This window comes from Ctenocephalides felis, unplaced genomic scaffold, assembly GCF_003426905.1.
Source record: "Ctenocephalides felis isolate EL2017-DRISC unplaced genomic scaffold, ASM342690v1 CF-g0.4_SCAFFOLD_01604, whole genome shotgun sequence".
In the NCBI taxonomy this organism is placed as follows: Eukaryota; Metazoa; Arthropoda; class Insecta; order Siphonaptera; family Pulicidae; genus Ctenocephalides; species Ctenocephalides felis.
This window is the reverse complement of record NW_020537758.1, coordinates 34,747,192-34,764,310: the sequence shown is the minus strand read 5'-3', so window position 1 is coordinate 34,764,310 and position 17,119 is coordinate 34,747,192. Positions and strand designations below refer to the sequence as shown.

Genomic DNA, 17,119 nt, shown 5'->3' with positions numbered 1-17,119 from the left:
TTAAAAAGTAACCAAAATAAACATTTTACGAAGATTGATTTATTATTCTCATATAAGTAGCAAATTTGTTGATGTTTTACTAAGCAATAAAAAAATTGATTGGCTATCTAAGTGACTTCATATTAAAATTAAATTAGAATAAATATTTTGCCTGTGTTGCTATCAATACATGTGCAAGTACTTCTGAATTAAACATTTCGATTCTACATTTGAATCAACCATCCATGTAATCCATGAACTATTCAATAACAATAACTACTAATTTTTTCAAGAAATATTCAAAAATTTAGCTTTCAAATGGAATGGAAAACCCACAATTTATTGCACATTTTCATCTATCGTCTTTGTTATTATCGATAAAATGCAGGCATATTATTTTATTAATTTGGAATACAGAAATACAAAAAATGTATATAAAATTTGAAATATGGAATACTATAACCTGGACTAAAATACTATTGCTGGTGTAAAATAAAATGTGATAAATATGAATAGCTTTCATAATCGAATTACAATTAATTCGGTTCTAGATTTTCATGACCAACCATGTGTAATTCATGAACCATACAACAAAAATAACTAAAAAATTTTCTAGAAATATTTAGAAATTTAGTTTTTAAATGGGAAACCCCCAATTTATTGCACATTTTCATCTATCGTCATTTTTTTTAATTTCTTTAAAGCGCAGGCATATTATTTAATTATTTTAGATTACAGAAATACAAAAATGAATATTAAAATTTAAAAATGAAATTTTAAAATTAAAAAATGAAAATTAAAGTTTGAAATATAGAATACTACAACCTGAACTAGAATACTATTGCTTGTGTAAAATAAAATGCAATTTACCAATATTAATTTAAATTTATATATGTTTAAATTTGAATTATAAGAATTTATTCCATAATCGAATGGGTGAAATGATCGAATTAAATATTCTACGTAGATTATAGGCTGCTTTTGATATATTCATTTTTATGTAAGTAGCAAATTTGTTGATGTTTTATTAAACAACAAAAAACATTGTTTGGCTATCTAATTAGCTTTATTTTAAATATAATTAAAATAAATATTTTACCTGAATTGTTTGCAATACATGTGCAAGTACTTCTGAGTCTCGATCTGTAAAGCCCCATCCAGCAACTTCTGCATAAGTCCCCACATAGTCCTTGAAAATCAAGTCTCCACTAATTGTACAAATTGGATACACCCAACCTTTAGAACAATATTTTTCATATTTAGTTACGTAACTTAGAAAGCGCATTTTAAAATGTTTCTGTGCAAATATGATAAATGTATGTAAAATTTCTCAAAAAATGGTAGAGAAATTTATAAAAAAACATTATTTATAATATAATTAATTTTATACTTGAATATTTTAGCTACGTTATTTTTAATTTTTTCAAAGTTACTCTATTATATACTATCTAAAATATGCACATTAGCATTTTTAAATTATTTGGACATTCTGCTCTGTATTCCCAAACCAACCAGCTTTTACTACAAGCTTCGTTAATCTGTTCTCAACTTCGAAAGTGCAATCGAAAAGTGTTTTGAATCCTTTTATTACATATTACTCTCTCTATTTGCTTTAAAAATTTTAGTTATTAGTGTAAATTCTCAATTACAACTGTCGAACTCGAAAATCAATTAATCATTGTATCCATAAGTAATATATCTGGCTAATAATTATTCAAGGCATTTTAGTAAAAGTTAACTATTAAAATTAATTGTCCTAACAAAATAGAATTTACGCACAAATTTTATAGTACATGTGGAAAATATTTACTTTACTAAAATATCACACTCAATCTCACAATTATCATATTGTTCTAGAATAGCGTTTATAACAGTTAATATATTTTCTAATTAAAATCGCTATCAATGAAGTAATTTAATTGTTGTTAATATTTTTGTATAAGTTGCGAAATATTGTTTTTTAGTCCATTTGTTTTTGAAATTCGAATTTTAGTCTTTGTTAATAACGAAATTTTACAATTTTATTACTATATGTTATTTAATACATATTCTTTTAGCAACATATTTTGATTTGTAAATTGATCCATAATTAATCAGCTATTTTAATATATAACTACTATTTTATAACAATTTATTATTATTAAATTATATTTACTATATGCTGATAATTAACTATGTGGTATTTTGGTAATCGTTAATAAATGGTGTTTTTTGGCATAGTTTATTTTGCAAACTAGTTATTATATATATATATATATATATATATATATATATATATATATATATATATATTGTAGTGCCCCTGTTCTCAACCAAAACTCTACTATGATTCTGTTTTTGACAACATTTATACAGCAAAATATTGGTAAATAATCATAATAATGATTTTAAACTTTTTTTCTCAAATGATTAAAATGAGTTGAAATTTGTTTACCGATGTTTTCTCAGTGCAATAAAAACACATTTTATTTTTTTTTAAATTTATGATATATTGCTAGTAATAGTCCGAAGATTACAAATCCGATAACTGATTTTTCCTTGATAGTCCTTACTATTAAAGTTTACCTCACCTAATATTATTGCCGCTTAATAAAGTTGTAATATTATTTTAATAAATATAAAGTTATATTTACTAAAATTTTAAAGCTTATAAAGTTTTAAGCATTTTATTTGTTTTGTAATTTTGATATAAGTAGTAATTATATAATTTTTTGCTGATTTGGAGTCAGAGTTAGTTAAATGAAAGTCCATTATATTTTTAATCCGCTTGATGGAATGTAGTAATTTATTTAATTGCAATTTAGTAATCTATTTTATTGTTATAAATTTTTGGTGAACGATTTTGGTTGAAGTCCTTACGTTCAGGACTTAAACAATTTAAATATGATTAGTAATTTGGAACTTTTTCCTTACTACATATAATTTGTCTATTGACATAGTTTATATTATATTAGCATTTGTTAAAAAAAAATTCATGATACATGGTTACTAGTCCCTGGTTACACTACCGCGGTTTGATGTTTCTTAACCCTCAAACATTGGAACTATATTTTCTATAAATGCATGTAAAAACAAAATAATAATTACCATTTTTATTATATTTTCTATCCAATTTTATCAGAGCTATATCATGTTTAAATAGTTCGTCTTTGTATTCTGGATGTGGAATTATTTTCACAGGATCGAAATCTTGGACAGGTTCTGCGCAAACATCGTCCTCGCAATCTATACCCGATTGATCATTATGTTCGCCGAGTCTGACTCGCGCTCTAAAAATAAATCAGAAACATTATTATATTTTTAATAAAATATTTAATTTTACATACATTTTGATCCAAGTTCATTTTACATTATTGTATTATGCAGAATTGAAATACTGTGTTCTGATTAACCACTAGATATTTTGGATTGTGGCAATCCAAATGATTGTTGCAAACAGGTCAAACTTAATTACTCAGAGCAGGCTCTGAGGACGTTTCCTCCAGATAATCAATTTTGGCAACTAAATTGTTGCAATTAAAATCAAAATAAAACAAATTTTTCAACAATAGTAAATAAATTCAAATAATTGTTATCGTCCCCGCAAACTATACCCGATTGACCATTATGTTCGCTGAGTCGGATAAGCGCTCTAAAAATAAATCAGAAATAATAAAATATTTTTACTTTAAGATTTAATTTTTAATAAATTTTTATCTAAGTTCATTTTACATTTTTGTATTATGCATAATTGAAATACTCTTCGTTGTGATAGCCACTCGATATTTTGGATTGTTGGCAATCCAAACATATCAAACGTAATTACTTAGAGCAAGTTCTGAGGACGATTCCTCCAGATAATTAATTTTGGCAATCAAAATCGAAATAAAACAAATTTTTTAACAATAGTAAATAAATTCAAATATTTTTGATCGTCCCCGCAATCTATACCCGATTGATCACTACATTCGCCGAGTCTGATTTACGCTCTAAAAATAAATCAGAAATAATAAAATATTTTTACTTTAAGATTTAATTTTTCATAAATTTTGATCTAAGTTCATTTTACATTTTTGTATTATGCAGAACTGAAATACTCGGCGTTCTGATAACCACCTAGATATTTTGGATTGTGGCAATCCAAATGATTGCTGCAAACAGGTCAAACTTATTTACTCAGAGCAGACTCTGAGGACGTTTCCTCTAGATAATTAATTTTAGCAACTAAATTATAGCAGTCAAAATTGAAATAAAACAAATTTTTCAACAATAGAAAATAAATTCAAATATTTTTGATCGTCCCCGCAATCTATACCCGATTGATCACTACATTCGCCGAGTCTGATTCGCGCTCTAAAAATAAATAAGGAATAATAAAATATTTTTACTTTAAGATTTAATTTTTCATAAATTTTGATCTAAGTTTATTTTACATTTTTGTATTATGCAGAATACTAAGACTTAGATATTTTGGATTGTTGGCAATCCAAATGATTGATGCAAACAGGTCAAACGTAATTACTCAGAGCAGGTTCTGAGGACATTTCCTCCAGATAAATAGTTTTGGCAACTAAATTGTAGCAATCAAAATCAAAATAAAACAAATTTTTTAACAATAGTAAATATATTCAAATAGTCTTTATCGTCCCTGCAATCTATACCCGATTGGTCATTGTGTTCGCCGAGTTTCATTCGCGTTCTAAAAATATATCAGTAACATTATTATATTTTTATTAAAATATTTAATTTTACATACAGTTTGATTTAAGTTCATTTTACATTTTTGTATTAGGCAGAACTGGAATACTCGGCGTTCTGATAACCACTTAGATATTTTGGATTGTTGTTAATCCAAATGATTGCTGCAAACAGCAGGTTCTGAGGACGTTCCCTCCAGATAATTAATTTTGGCAACTAAATTGTTTCAACTAGCTGTAAGTGGAATTCTGTCTTAAGGCAATTAAGGCATCGTGCCTTAAGGCAAATTGCTGGAACTTCCCGTACCAAAATTTTTTTTTGAAAAACGATTAAGATTTTTGAAAAAATTTTACTTCGAAAAAATAAGATTTTTGAGAAACTATATATTGGACAAAAAATTACTTTTTTTTGAAAAAAAAAATTTTTTTTTAAAAATTATTTTTTTTTTATATTTTTTTTTTTTTGAAAAAAAAATGTTTTATTTTATTTTGACATATTTTGGAAGATCTAAACTTTTTTTTCAAAGCAATCGTACTGCTTTAACTGCATAAAGACGAAATATCAAAGCGCGTAAGCGCCGCGTCGCCGTCTAACGCGTAAACATTGGTACGGAACCTATAGGAATGTTAACAAAATGTATACTTATTGTTAAAATCTCTATAAAATATCTGATAATTTGATGTGCATATGTCTAATGATCATTTTTGACCGCCAAATGGCTCATTTTTTTACTTTTTTCTCCATATCTCCGAAACCGCTAGACCTACCTTCATGAAAATTTTATGGATTCTTCATCTTGTCAATACAAGTGAAATGTTTTTTGAATTATTCAAATCGGACGCTCCGTTCTCTTAAAAACTGAGTTACCGTTTTCGGTACTTTTTGCCCCGTATCTTCGGAACGGCTGGACCTGCCTTCGCCAAAAACTAATCAGCACGTCTCCTTATCAATACGAATCGAATGTTTCTTGAATTATTCAAATCGGTTGATCCGTGTTCCCGAAATCGTCGACGAAAATTTGTATCCGCACATACATACACACACATACATACATACATACATACATACATACACACACACACACACACACACATACATCCATTTTTTCTAAGGTATGCCAAAATGTTCAGAAACCTCTGAAACGTAAAGATATATAAAAATTTTCATTTTTGATTTTTTTGCGATTACTATAACTTGCCCTACGGGAAGTTAATTAAAATTGAAATAAAATACTTTTTTAACAATATGAAATATTTTCAAATATTTTTGATCTCTTTGGATATTTTTCTAAACTACTCTTAGTAGTCAAAAATACATCATAAAAATATTATTAATTGTATCCCTCATCCATAACCACATATCAATTTTATGTATTTATAAATATTTTTTTTATATTTATATAAACATTTTATAAAAAACTTTTACTCATAAAACCAACTATAACCTTCACTTTAAACTTATCCTTGTCCCACAAAGCAGAATGGGTCGATGTTCTAAGAACTTATAGCATTATTATTGGCTTTTGGTGTCTTTTCCTTATGGAGTTAATGAGGACTTTTAGTCCAAATGTGGTGGTGGAATTCTGAGCATTTTCCGATGACAAAAATTCTACTAATTTGGTAAAATTCTCTTATGATATACTCACCCTATATCTAAATTGCATTGCGCACTAAAAAGTGGACATACAAAGAAAATTAGTTTTTTGCATTCCTAATTATTCTCGGTTTTATTCTTGTAGGTCGGATGCTAGAATAACCTACTACCAATTTCATTTTGTGACTTTAAATTAGCTACTTTTGACTTTTAATAATGCTAATAAAGTATTTCAAATTTTGGTGTAGTACTGACTGTATAATGACTAATTTGGTGAAATTCTCTTATGTTACGCTTAGCCTTAATCTGTATTGCATTGCGCACTAAAACGTGGGCATATGAAGAAAAATAGTTTTTTGCATTTCTAATCATTTTCGGTCTTATTCTTGTAGGTCGGATGCTATAATATAACAACTATAAATCTTATTTTGTAATTTTAAATTGATCACTTTTGACTTTTAATAATGCTAATAATGTAATTTCAAATCAATAATTTTACAAGTTTCTGTTTGCATTTCCATATTGTTTTATTATTTATCAAACTTAATTTTTGGTGTAGAACTGACTGTATACTTATATATACATACATGTATATATATATATATATATATATATATATATATATATATATATATACTAGCAGGTTCTGTCAAGCATAGCTGCTCAAGCAAGGTTTTATTGCATATATTACATTTTAATAAATTCTTTAAGGAGGACACAAAGAAAACGCATTGTTTTTTAGTAACATTCAACAAAATATAATAATAAGTATTTTTATTCTGATATCAATTATGGCTAATCGTTTACAATATTTTTTGCGATCGTAATACGGTGTGTTGATCAAGTTGGTGGATGAGTGCTTTTTCCATAACTAATCTGTATCCCATTGTAATATATACAATTTTTATATTGTTTTTTCAATTTTTGTGTGCTTGCAACGGATAACATATTGTAAATATAATTACAAACAGTATTAGAATAATGTTGGGTTGAATGTTAAGTCCCAATAGTTATCATCTACTAGGATTTGGCAATTTGAGAGATGTATTTTTGTATGTGTTGAATATACTCGTCCATTAATTTTTCGGAAAAAATAGTAAGGCTAGAAGTCGGAAACTTTTATCAAGAAAACATATTACGTTGTACCGTGCAAAGCCTTCCAAATGTTTTTTAAGCCTTCCAAATCCCTTAGTTTTGAATATACTTGTATTATACAGGCTTGGTTTTTCTTGTTTTTGTTGCTCACATTTTTATCATACTTTTTCCATGTAAACTAACATCAAAATAACAGACTTTTGAGAATTAGTCGGCTTCTGCTTGGGATCGCTCCTTTTTACGTTGTTTGCTGAGCTTCAAACGCCCTTTGGGAAACATTGCTATATATATATATATATATATATATATATATATATATATATATCTTATATATATATATATATATATATATATATATATAAGATATTTACTATTACTGACTTTGGCAACTGACTTTTTGCAACAAAATTTGAAAGAGTTTTAAATCGTTTTTCAATAAAACACCACATTATCAAGTATTTTTTAATTTTATCTGATATTGCGTGTTAGCTAAGTATAAAAATATATTTTAATCCACTATAATAAATATATGGATATGTTAGGCTAAATAGTATACTGACTACCACCGTTAAATGATATTCATTATTTTGCCCATATTACGTAACCTTGCTTGTCCCTTATGTTATATTTATGTCTATATCTCACCTTTTATGATAATTTTATTCAATTTAAATTTTATAGCATTTTTATCTAATTTTTTAACATTTCCAAATATTTTTGAATATTTTCTAATTGTAGAGAAAATTTTAGTTCCGGTCTGATGATTTTTATTCATAACTCATGTATTATTTGTTGCCGACATTATCTTGGTTTGTTTATCGAGTGGGTTTTAAACAAAACACATTTCTAATTTTTAAATTTAGTAAGAACTGTTATATACACCGATATATTAAATTTTGAATGAAACTGATTTGAACGCTTTTTTGGTAATATATTTAGCAATGTGTGAATTTCGGATTTTTTTTACATTTATTTGAATACCTTAGAAATTTTACTCTGGACACTGTTTTATGTATATCAAAGCAAAACTATATTTGACTGAACTTTAGTTGAAGCTGTTATTCCTGCATAGAATTTAAAAGTTGAAAGTTGAATTTCGTAGTTGAAATAATTCGAGCTAAGGCACTAATCATTAAACTTGTATTTAATAGTTTTAGAACACTTTTTACTTTTCTGCACATAATTTCAAATTTTTATTTTGAACATTACAAATTGTACATAATTACATTATAGTAAGAACAAGATAAAATTTATTAAAACCGTTATTTATACTTTGGTATTAAAATTTTGAATAATTCGTAGAAAAGTATACTTTAGTGCTTTGAACTTCTTACATAATTTTTAGAACATTTTTACTTCTCTTCCAATTTTCATTTTAGACATCATAGGTTATACACATTAGCACAAACTACCTAAAATTTACTAAAATCCAGTTGAAATTGTTATTGACACTTGGATATTAAAATTTTTGAATAATTCTACACATATCAATTTATTATTGCGAATATTTGTACAGGGACCGCCTATAGTGTGTTAATATATAATTTGCTAGAATTTGTTAGCACAAATAAATCATTGAAATTATCAGAATTAACAGTTTTGATTCAATTTCAAAATTTTATCTTCTACATCATAATATTTTCTGAAAATTTTCTGTAGTGACTTACTACTCTATATATATTCAGGCCACACGAAATTGTTTTTTATGTAAGATATCTTATTCAAATAGATTTATATTTAATTTGCTAAAATATTTAATAAAGATAAAAAATAATCATTATGAATAAAAATAATAATTTGAATAAATCAATTTTCACGGCTTTTCTAAATTTTTCTGCTTCGCATCATTTAAAAACTTTTTAAGTTACTTTTTTATAAAGATACTGCCCACGTCAAATTATTTTCTACATTAATCCTAATTAATTAAAATAATATATAATTTGCTACAATTTGAGAAAATTAAATTATTATGATTATCAAATTGAATCAAAAAATCATTAACTAATATTAAACAATTACTGTATTAAATTCATGATTTTGAAGTTGCACATTAATTCATGACATTCATAGTTGGTTCTGAAATGTTGGTCATATTTAATTAGAGTATAATATTTTTATAAAATTGTTTTATAATATTTTCTATTTTAAAATATCTCTTCTATTCAATTTTAGTTTGCTTTTTTATATCATTTGCAGATTTTAAACCATAAGATTACCGAATATTGTTTGCTTATAAATGAAACAGATTTAATTTCTTTCAAATGGATATAAGACATAATTAATTAACTGAAAGTATTTAATTATGCCAAATTGATATAAAAATTTATTTTAAAATCAAAGCATTAGTATTAATTTAAATTTCGAATTTTTAGATGTTTCACATTTCTTTGTAAAATGATATCTCTATTTAAGTGGATTAATATTTAATTTGCTATCATTTGATAAAATAGACAAAAAATTGTTATAATAATTTGAATGTATAAATTTTACCGATTTTCTAATTTTTCTGCTTCGTATCGTAATATTTCCTAGCATTTTTTCTGTTGTCGTTTTTTAGACTCTTTATAAGTTACTTTTTTATAAAGCTACTGCCCACGACAAATTATTTTCTACGTTAATCCTAATTAACTAAATTAATATATAAATTGCCAAAATTTGGGTAATTAAAATTATTATCAAAATTAATTATTATAATCGCTAACTATTATTTAACAATTACTGTTAAAATTCTTGATTTTTGAAGTTGCACATTCATTTATGTCATTTTTAGTAGGCTCTGAAACGCAGGTCATATTTAATTAGAATATAATATTTTTACAAAATTGTTTTATAATATCTCTATTTTAAATATCTCTTCTATTCAATTTCAGTTAGCTTTTTATATCATTTGCGGATTTTAAACCATACGATTACCGAATATTGTGTGCTTATAAATGAAACAGTTTTCATTTTTTTTTCAAACCATGGATATATAAGACATAATTAATTAATTGAAAGTGTATTTAAGTTTATAAATACATGATCAATGAAAACAAACTTTATAATTTAAAAAAAGCAATTTAGTGTAGAGAAAACTTATCTGCAAATTTATCTGCAAAATTTTAATTATACCAAATTGAAAAATTTTATTTTAAAACTAAAAGCAATAGGATTATATCAAATTTCAAATTTTTAGATGTTTGACATTTCTTTGTAAGATATTTTCATTTAAGTGGATTAATATTTAATTTGCTAGCATTTGATAAAATAGACGAAAAATGTTATAATAATTTGAATGTATAAATTTTACCGATTTTCTAAATTTTTCTACTTCCTACCGTAATATTTCCTAGCTTTTTTTCTGTTGTCGTTTTTAGAATCTTTCTAGTTACTTTTTTATAAAACTACTGCCCACGTCAAATTATTTTCTACATTAATCCTAATTAATTAAATTAAGATATATTTGCTAGATAATTAAAATTATTATCAAAATTAATTATTATAGTCATTAACTAATATTTAACACTTACTGTTAGTTAAATTCATGATTTTTGAAGTTGCACATTCATTTATGTCATTTTTAGTAGGCTCTGAAATGTAGGTCATATTTAATTAAAATATATGTTTTTTTTAAATAGTTTTATAATATTCTCTATTTTAGAATATATCTTCTATTCAGTTTGAGTTTGCTTTTCTACCGAATATTGTATGCTTATAAATAAAATTTTTTTCAATTATATTTATTCAATTATTTAATATAATTAATGTTTACGTTTATAAATATATATGAACAAACAGAAACAAAATAGATTCTAATTTATGTAGCCTCATTACACATATTTATAATACAACTTAGTTTAGACAAAACTTACATGTAAAGTTATTAAATAAACCAACAAATTATGCCAAAATGATAAATTTTGTTTTAAATTTAAAAGCAATAGGATTATATCAAATTTCGAATTTTTAGATGTTGCTTTAAAAATAGATTATTTCAGTGATCTTCAATATGATTGAATTAAATTAACATTCAGATGAATTTTGTGAACTTTTCGATAAATATACTTTTTTTTAATTTAATTTTATATTAATATTTTAAATTTTGTATTTGAATACGTTCTTTTAATATATATATTTTATTTCAATTTCGAATAATTGTAATAACAAATATTGGGAAAATGCTATTGAGGAACTGTACATATACTTTGTTCATGTAATTAAAAGTATAATGATTTTTATTATAAGCTCGATATATAATTTAACCAATTTATAAAACTACTTATTATAGCATAATTCTCAGAATCAATAATTGTTGAATCATATAAATATTAAATCAATATCATGTGTTATTCGATTTCTTAATATTTTATTATTAATTCATTTGTGAAAGGCGATTGTTATCCATCATTTTTATTAGTCATTTAGAAAGTAGGTTTCTCATATGCAATGTGTAGAAATTGCATGTGGAAAATAAGGAAATGAGCATAGATTATTAATACAATGATTTCATTATATGCATTGCAACATTTGTCACCTTTCTCGATGAATGCTTTTATTGATAATAATAATTTACTTATATAATTGTAGTTGGCACCAAGATTATTATATAATATATAAAAATTTAACTGTCTATTTTATTTAATTCTCAAATGATTTTGTTCTGTTCATACTGGATGCAACTATGATATTTCTAAATATTATTTTTTGAGATTTAACCCAATAGTTAATACCTCTTGACTGATTTAATCACATTAATTTTTTTTACCAAGTTAATATGTAATATATATTTTTTCCTCTTTCTATCTTATTTGATATTCGAATGATTTTGTTCTGTTCACTGGATGAGACTATAATATTTTTAAAATCTGTTCTTTAAGATTCAATCATCTTCATTGTAATACTCATTCTTATAGAAACCTAAATAGATGATTAATTTTGACTGATTTAATAATATGAAAATCTTTTGCAAAAAGATTGTAACTTGAGTGCTCATGCAAATATAAATAATTGATTGCATCAATTATGACTGCCAAAATGTTATATTTTGTATCGATTTATTGTTTTTTGTTATCTACATATACTTTAAACACCTAACCAGCTATCGACTTATTTAGACATAAATCAATAAATATATTTCGTAATTTTTAGTACTTCAAAATACTAATAATATTAATCATAAATTTATTGATAATAAGCTGTTATTTGACGAGTTTTAATCAAGAATTAATTATTATAAATTTTAGTATATCTCATGAATTTGGGTAAATGAATTTTATTTTCAACAATTCCTTTCTTTTCAAATCATAATTTTAATTTTAAAGCATACAATTTTTTTTCTATGTTGATTTTATATTTATATCAAGTATTATATTTCAAGGCATTGTTAAAATCTGGTGTATTATCGTGGAAAATAGATAGTAATTTGTAGGCTAAATCGGATTAAAATTATTAAAATTATTTTAGTTAGATTATTTTTTTACTTACAATGTTATTGAAGAAGGCAGGCCCACCACACAATGTGCTGCAGAAACAACATATAAATCACTTATTAAAGAAGCACCGCATTCGAAAACCAGCACTTTATTTTCATCCAAATATTCAGCATCAGAATAATCGTACATATCAGGATACAAAATCTTTTCTGAAACAAAACAAAATCACTAGAATTACCAATTTCAAATATTTTATAAAATTCGATACACGATACACGAATTCGCAGTGCATGAATATGTCCGACTAGTGGAAGTTCTTATTTTATTAATCAATTTTAGGCAAAGCATTTTAAATATTTTGGCGATCGATTTAAATATATGTATGTTACGACGAATTTTTGTTACAACTGTTAATAACATAAAATTACAAATTTACTTTCTAGAAAATTATTTCATCATATAATAAATCATATAGATATGATTTAATCTCAAAAATAATTTTTTATTTGCGCTAAAAAACTCACTGACAATCATAATCATTGTGTAAATATTTATTCCTAATTTTAATTCACTAATTTTGCGTGATAGTAAAAATCATTTATTGCCTCATCTCCAACACGTCATATTTTTGTATTTGATATTGTACAAGAAATCAATTCAAAGATCAAGTTAAATATGTATTTAAGGAACAAGTTAAATTTGGAAACTGCAACAAATAATATAAACACAATATTTAAACCTAATAACTGTAACGAAATAAAATATTGGAATAATAAATTTTAAAATCGATTCGATTGAAATTGAAAATATTTTCTTTAATAAATTTAGTAACCAATAGTATCTCATAATTTTGTTTAACACTAAATATTAAAAAAAAAAATTTAGTGTTAAGACGTAATCTATCCAGTACCTCATGAAATGTCACTCGTAAGTTTTACAATAACCAAATTTTTAGAAAAGATGTAATGAAAAAAGTTATCATTTTCACAATTAAATTTATCAATATTTTTCTCAAAAATATAAATCACACGCTGTGGCAAATTTTGTTAAAATTATTAGCTTGTTTTTTAAGAAGTTTAATATGATGATTAAAACCGACCCATTTTCTTCGCTTTGTTTTGTTAAAACATTTGAGCAACATATATATATATATATATATATATAATTAAAAAAATTTTTTTTGTTCAGATTAACTATTAACTGACTATTAACATCTTTCGACAAAAAAATTTTTTTTGAAATGTATATGCCATAAGAATTTTATTTAAAAGCAAGAACTTTCAAATAAACAAATTTTACAAGTGTAAATATATTTTAACTTTTGGTCTTAACAGAATTTCTTTGTAAGAGTAATAATTCAGAACACGATGTGTTAAGAAAAATTGCTGAATATTAAATATTTGATTTTCACGATTTTAAATGAAACAATAAAAAGTAAAAACTATTAACAGTTATTTGTTCATTAATGGGATCCTTTAACTCATTTTATGCCAGATTTTATTTTAAATCATTTTATATGCAATTTAAATTCTATTGCAATGATTTTTTTTATTTAATTTTAATTTTCACTTCCATTTATAATTTTTTCTAGCTATTTGTATGATAATATAAAATTTTGATTAATTTTTTTTTGGTCACACAAAATTGTTTAAATATAATCCTAAATAATAATAAGTTGATGAAGTGGCGGACGTAGCTCAGAGGTAGCATGTCCGACTCACATGCCGGAGATCGTTGGTTCGACTCCTGGCGCTTCTAAATAATTGTTAATAATAAAAAGAAGTTTAGAAGATGAGAAGAACATATTGAGAACAAGAAGAAGAATGAAAATTGAATAGAAGATTAGGATATAAGAAGAGATAGTATATATATGATGAGTATAAGAAATATATAGGTAAGAATTGTATAGAATATGATGAAGAATAAAATGAATAATGTATGTGGCTAAAAATGCTGTAAAGCGGAGGCCAATAAAATTTAAAAAAAAAAAAAAAAAAAATAAGTTGATGAACAAATCATAAAATCTATAACGATTAGAAAAAATATTATAAACTAACAGGTAAATAAATATAAAGTTGTTGTCTATTTTATCTTAAAACATTTTCACTTTTTATTTGCAAGAATATTTTTAGAAGAAATATTCAGAAGATTGTTGTATTTTGATATTTTCAGATAATGATCTTCTTAAGAAAATATTAAAAATACTAAAAACTATTTTTAACTGTTATTTTTCCATTTTATCTAATTCCTAATTATATTTCCTAAATTATTTTTAATATAAATAATTAATTATTGAATATTTTTTTATTTTTATGTACTTTTGGATGTGCACAAAATTAATATGATATTGCCTTAAAAGACGTAGTTATCATTATTACTCTGATTTTGTAGTTATAAACAAACAATCAAATATTTTTTTACAAAAACCTTCAAATCGTCAGTGATTACCTATATTTTGTGCCTAACACAAATTATGATGTTTTTTGACAAATATTTTTCATAATTTATGATTTATTTCAGTGATATGCTGATTAAGTTCCAACGCCTGGTACAATTTTTGGCATACCAAATTATTATATCAAATTTGTCAGAATTACTGTCGGTACAAGTCCGTTAACAGAATATGTAAAATGTTTACCGAGTTGATTTAGAAAAAAATATTTTTACTCTTACTTGCATATCCTAATCTTGCAATCCAAGGATATTGTCCTAGACTGGCATTTTTTCCTCCAACTATCCTATCACTTATACTGAGACCACAATCTTCATCATTGAGCAATTTCCAATTCTTATGCTGGTTTAGGTCTTCATTTGGAAGATCAGGGTCAACTTCTTCCTGTGAGTCTTCAGAATTTTGTTCATCTGGAATTTGAAATCATATATAGTACTTTTCTAATTTTTTGGCTATTATTTTTTAATATGATTATGTGGTAAACCTAAAACTTTTGATTATCCCTATGTTAGAGATGTTTAAAACAAATTTTGTGGGAATTATGAGAATTGAAAATAAAAGAAAATTTACTTGCGTTAGATAAAATGTATTTGCTATAAAAAAAAATTTAAAATTTCAAACAGTATTATATGCCTTATGAATAATATTATATAACTTATAAATACATATTGTAAGTGGAAAGGGAAGAATGGAATTTAATCGAGGTATTTGGTGTGTATTTCTATTTGGTTTTATTAATAGATCACTTCTTTTTTTAAATATAACTATTTTATGGTATGTAATTTATTGCAGTCACCTACTTTACAACATATTTTATTATTTGGATATTACTTTAATTTTTGCAACTTATACATTTTTTTCAGGAAATATTTTAATAAGACAAAAAATGCTATCAGAACTTGCAAAATTATTTACGAAATTCTTGTTTTTGAAGAAAATAAATGGCTGGGTTAAAGGTTTCGAAATGTTAATGGATTTTTGACGTTATTGAAAATTTTGAATTTCCTATCGTTTTCAATGTAGTTATATAGATATTCATTAATTTTTTGTTATAACTTGTGACAAATTTTAGCATTTTTAATACACTTTTAGATAAATTTATCTGAAGTTGATAACAAATGTATAAATTATAATGGTTTATTTATCGAAATAGAAGATGTGTAAAATGCATTTAGTTTAGTCCTAATGTAAATCATATTATATACTTTCGATATATGAACTTATACAAATACTATTTTCAAACACAAGTGACTATCTGCATAATACTTATAATACCTATATCAATAAATCCAATTATAATTATCTTCTTGTACATTATGAAAATAGAATTTTTTTTAGATAATTATAAGTGCTTTTAGGTAATTATAAGTATAAATTTACCCAGCAAATCCGTTGGGATCAGAAACGAAAAATGATCTCTTATAATTGTTTTTAAAAAATATTTAACATTTTTTCAATTTAATTCTTGAACAATATTCTTTTTACTTTGATTTGTGTTTTAAAGATTTCTACAAAGTCGTGTAATAGTGATTGTGTGCCATTTAACAAAATATTTAAATTATAGAGTACCAAACACAAATAATTACTAACGTTTTAAAAGCAATTTTCCAAAACTAAACTATCGATTTAATAACAATATTTAATAAATATTATTTGAATATGTATATGATTAAGAACTTAAGTAAGTATATTATATTTTAGATTATTCAGCTTTTAAAATCTTTAATCGAACAAATATTTATATGATGAAATACATTGATGTTTAATGCGTTAATAATTTTCATAATTTTAAAACACCACAATTTATCATCATCCTTTTTTAATCCATTATTTCTATTTTATTCGTAAACTTTCTAGTCAAACAACTTTTTCCATGTTCTTGTGCCTTGTCTTTCAAGTTCCTGTATTTTTT

The 17,119-nt window shown here is 24.3% G+C and overlaps 1 protein-coding gene across 1 annotated transcript; it reads right to left on the bottom strand.

The window, feature by feature from the left end:
* Positions 1-214: 214 nt before the first annotated feature.
* On the bottom strand, positions 215-16,522 carry LOC113373656 (CLIP domain-containing serine protease 2-like). Its single transcript, XM_026613940.1, has 6 exons — positions 16,483-16,522; positions 15,429-15,617; positions 12,808-12,964; positions 3,067-3,248; positions 1,079-1,215; positions 215-238 (listed from the first exon to the last, which is right to left on the bottom strand). The coding sequence occupies exons 1-6, from the start codon at positions 16,520-16,522 to the stop codon at positions 215-217; spliced, it is 729 nt and encodes a 242-aa protein (XP_026469725.1).
* Between the last annotated feature and the right edge of the window lie 597 nt (positions 16,523-17,119).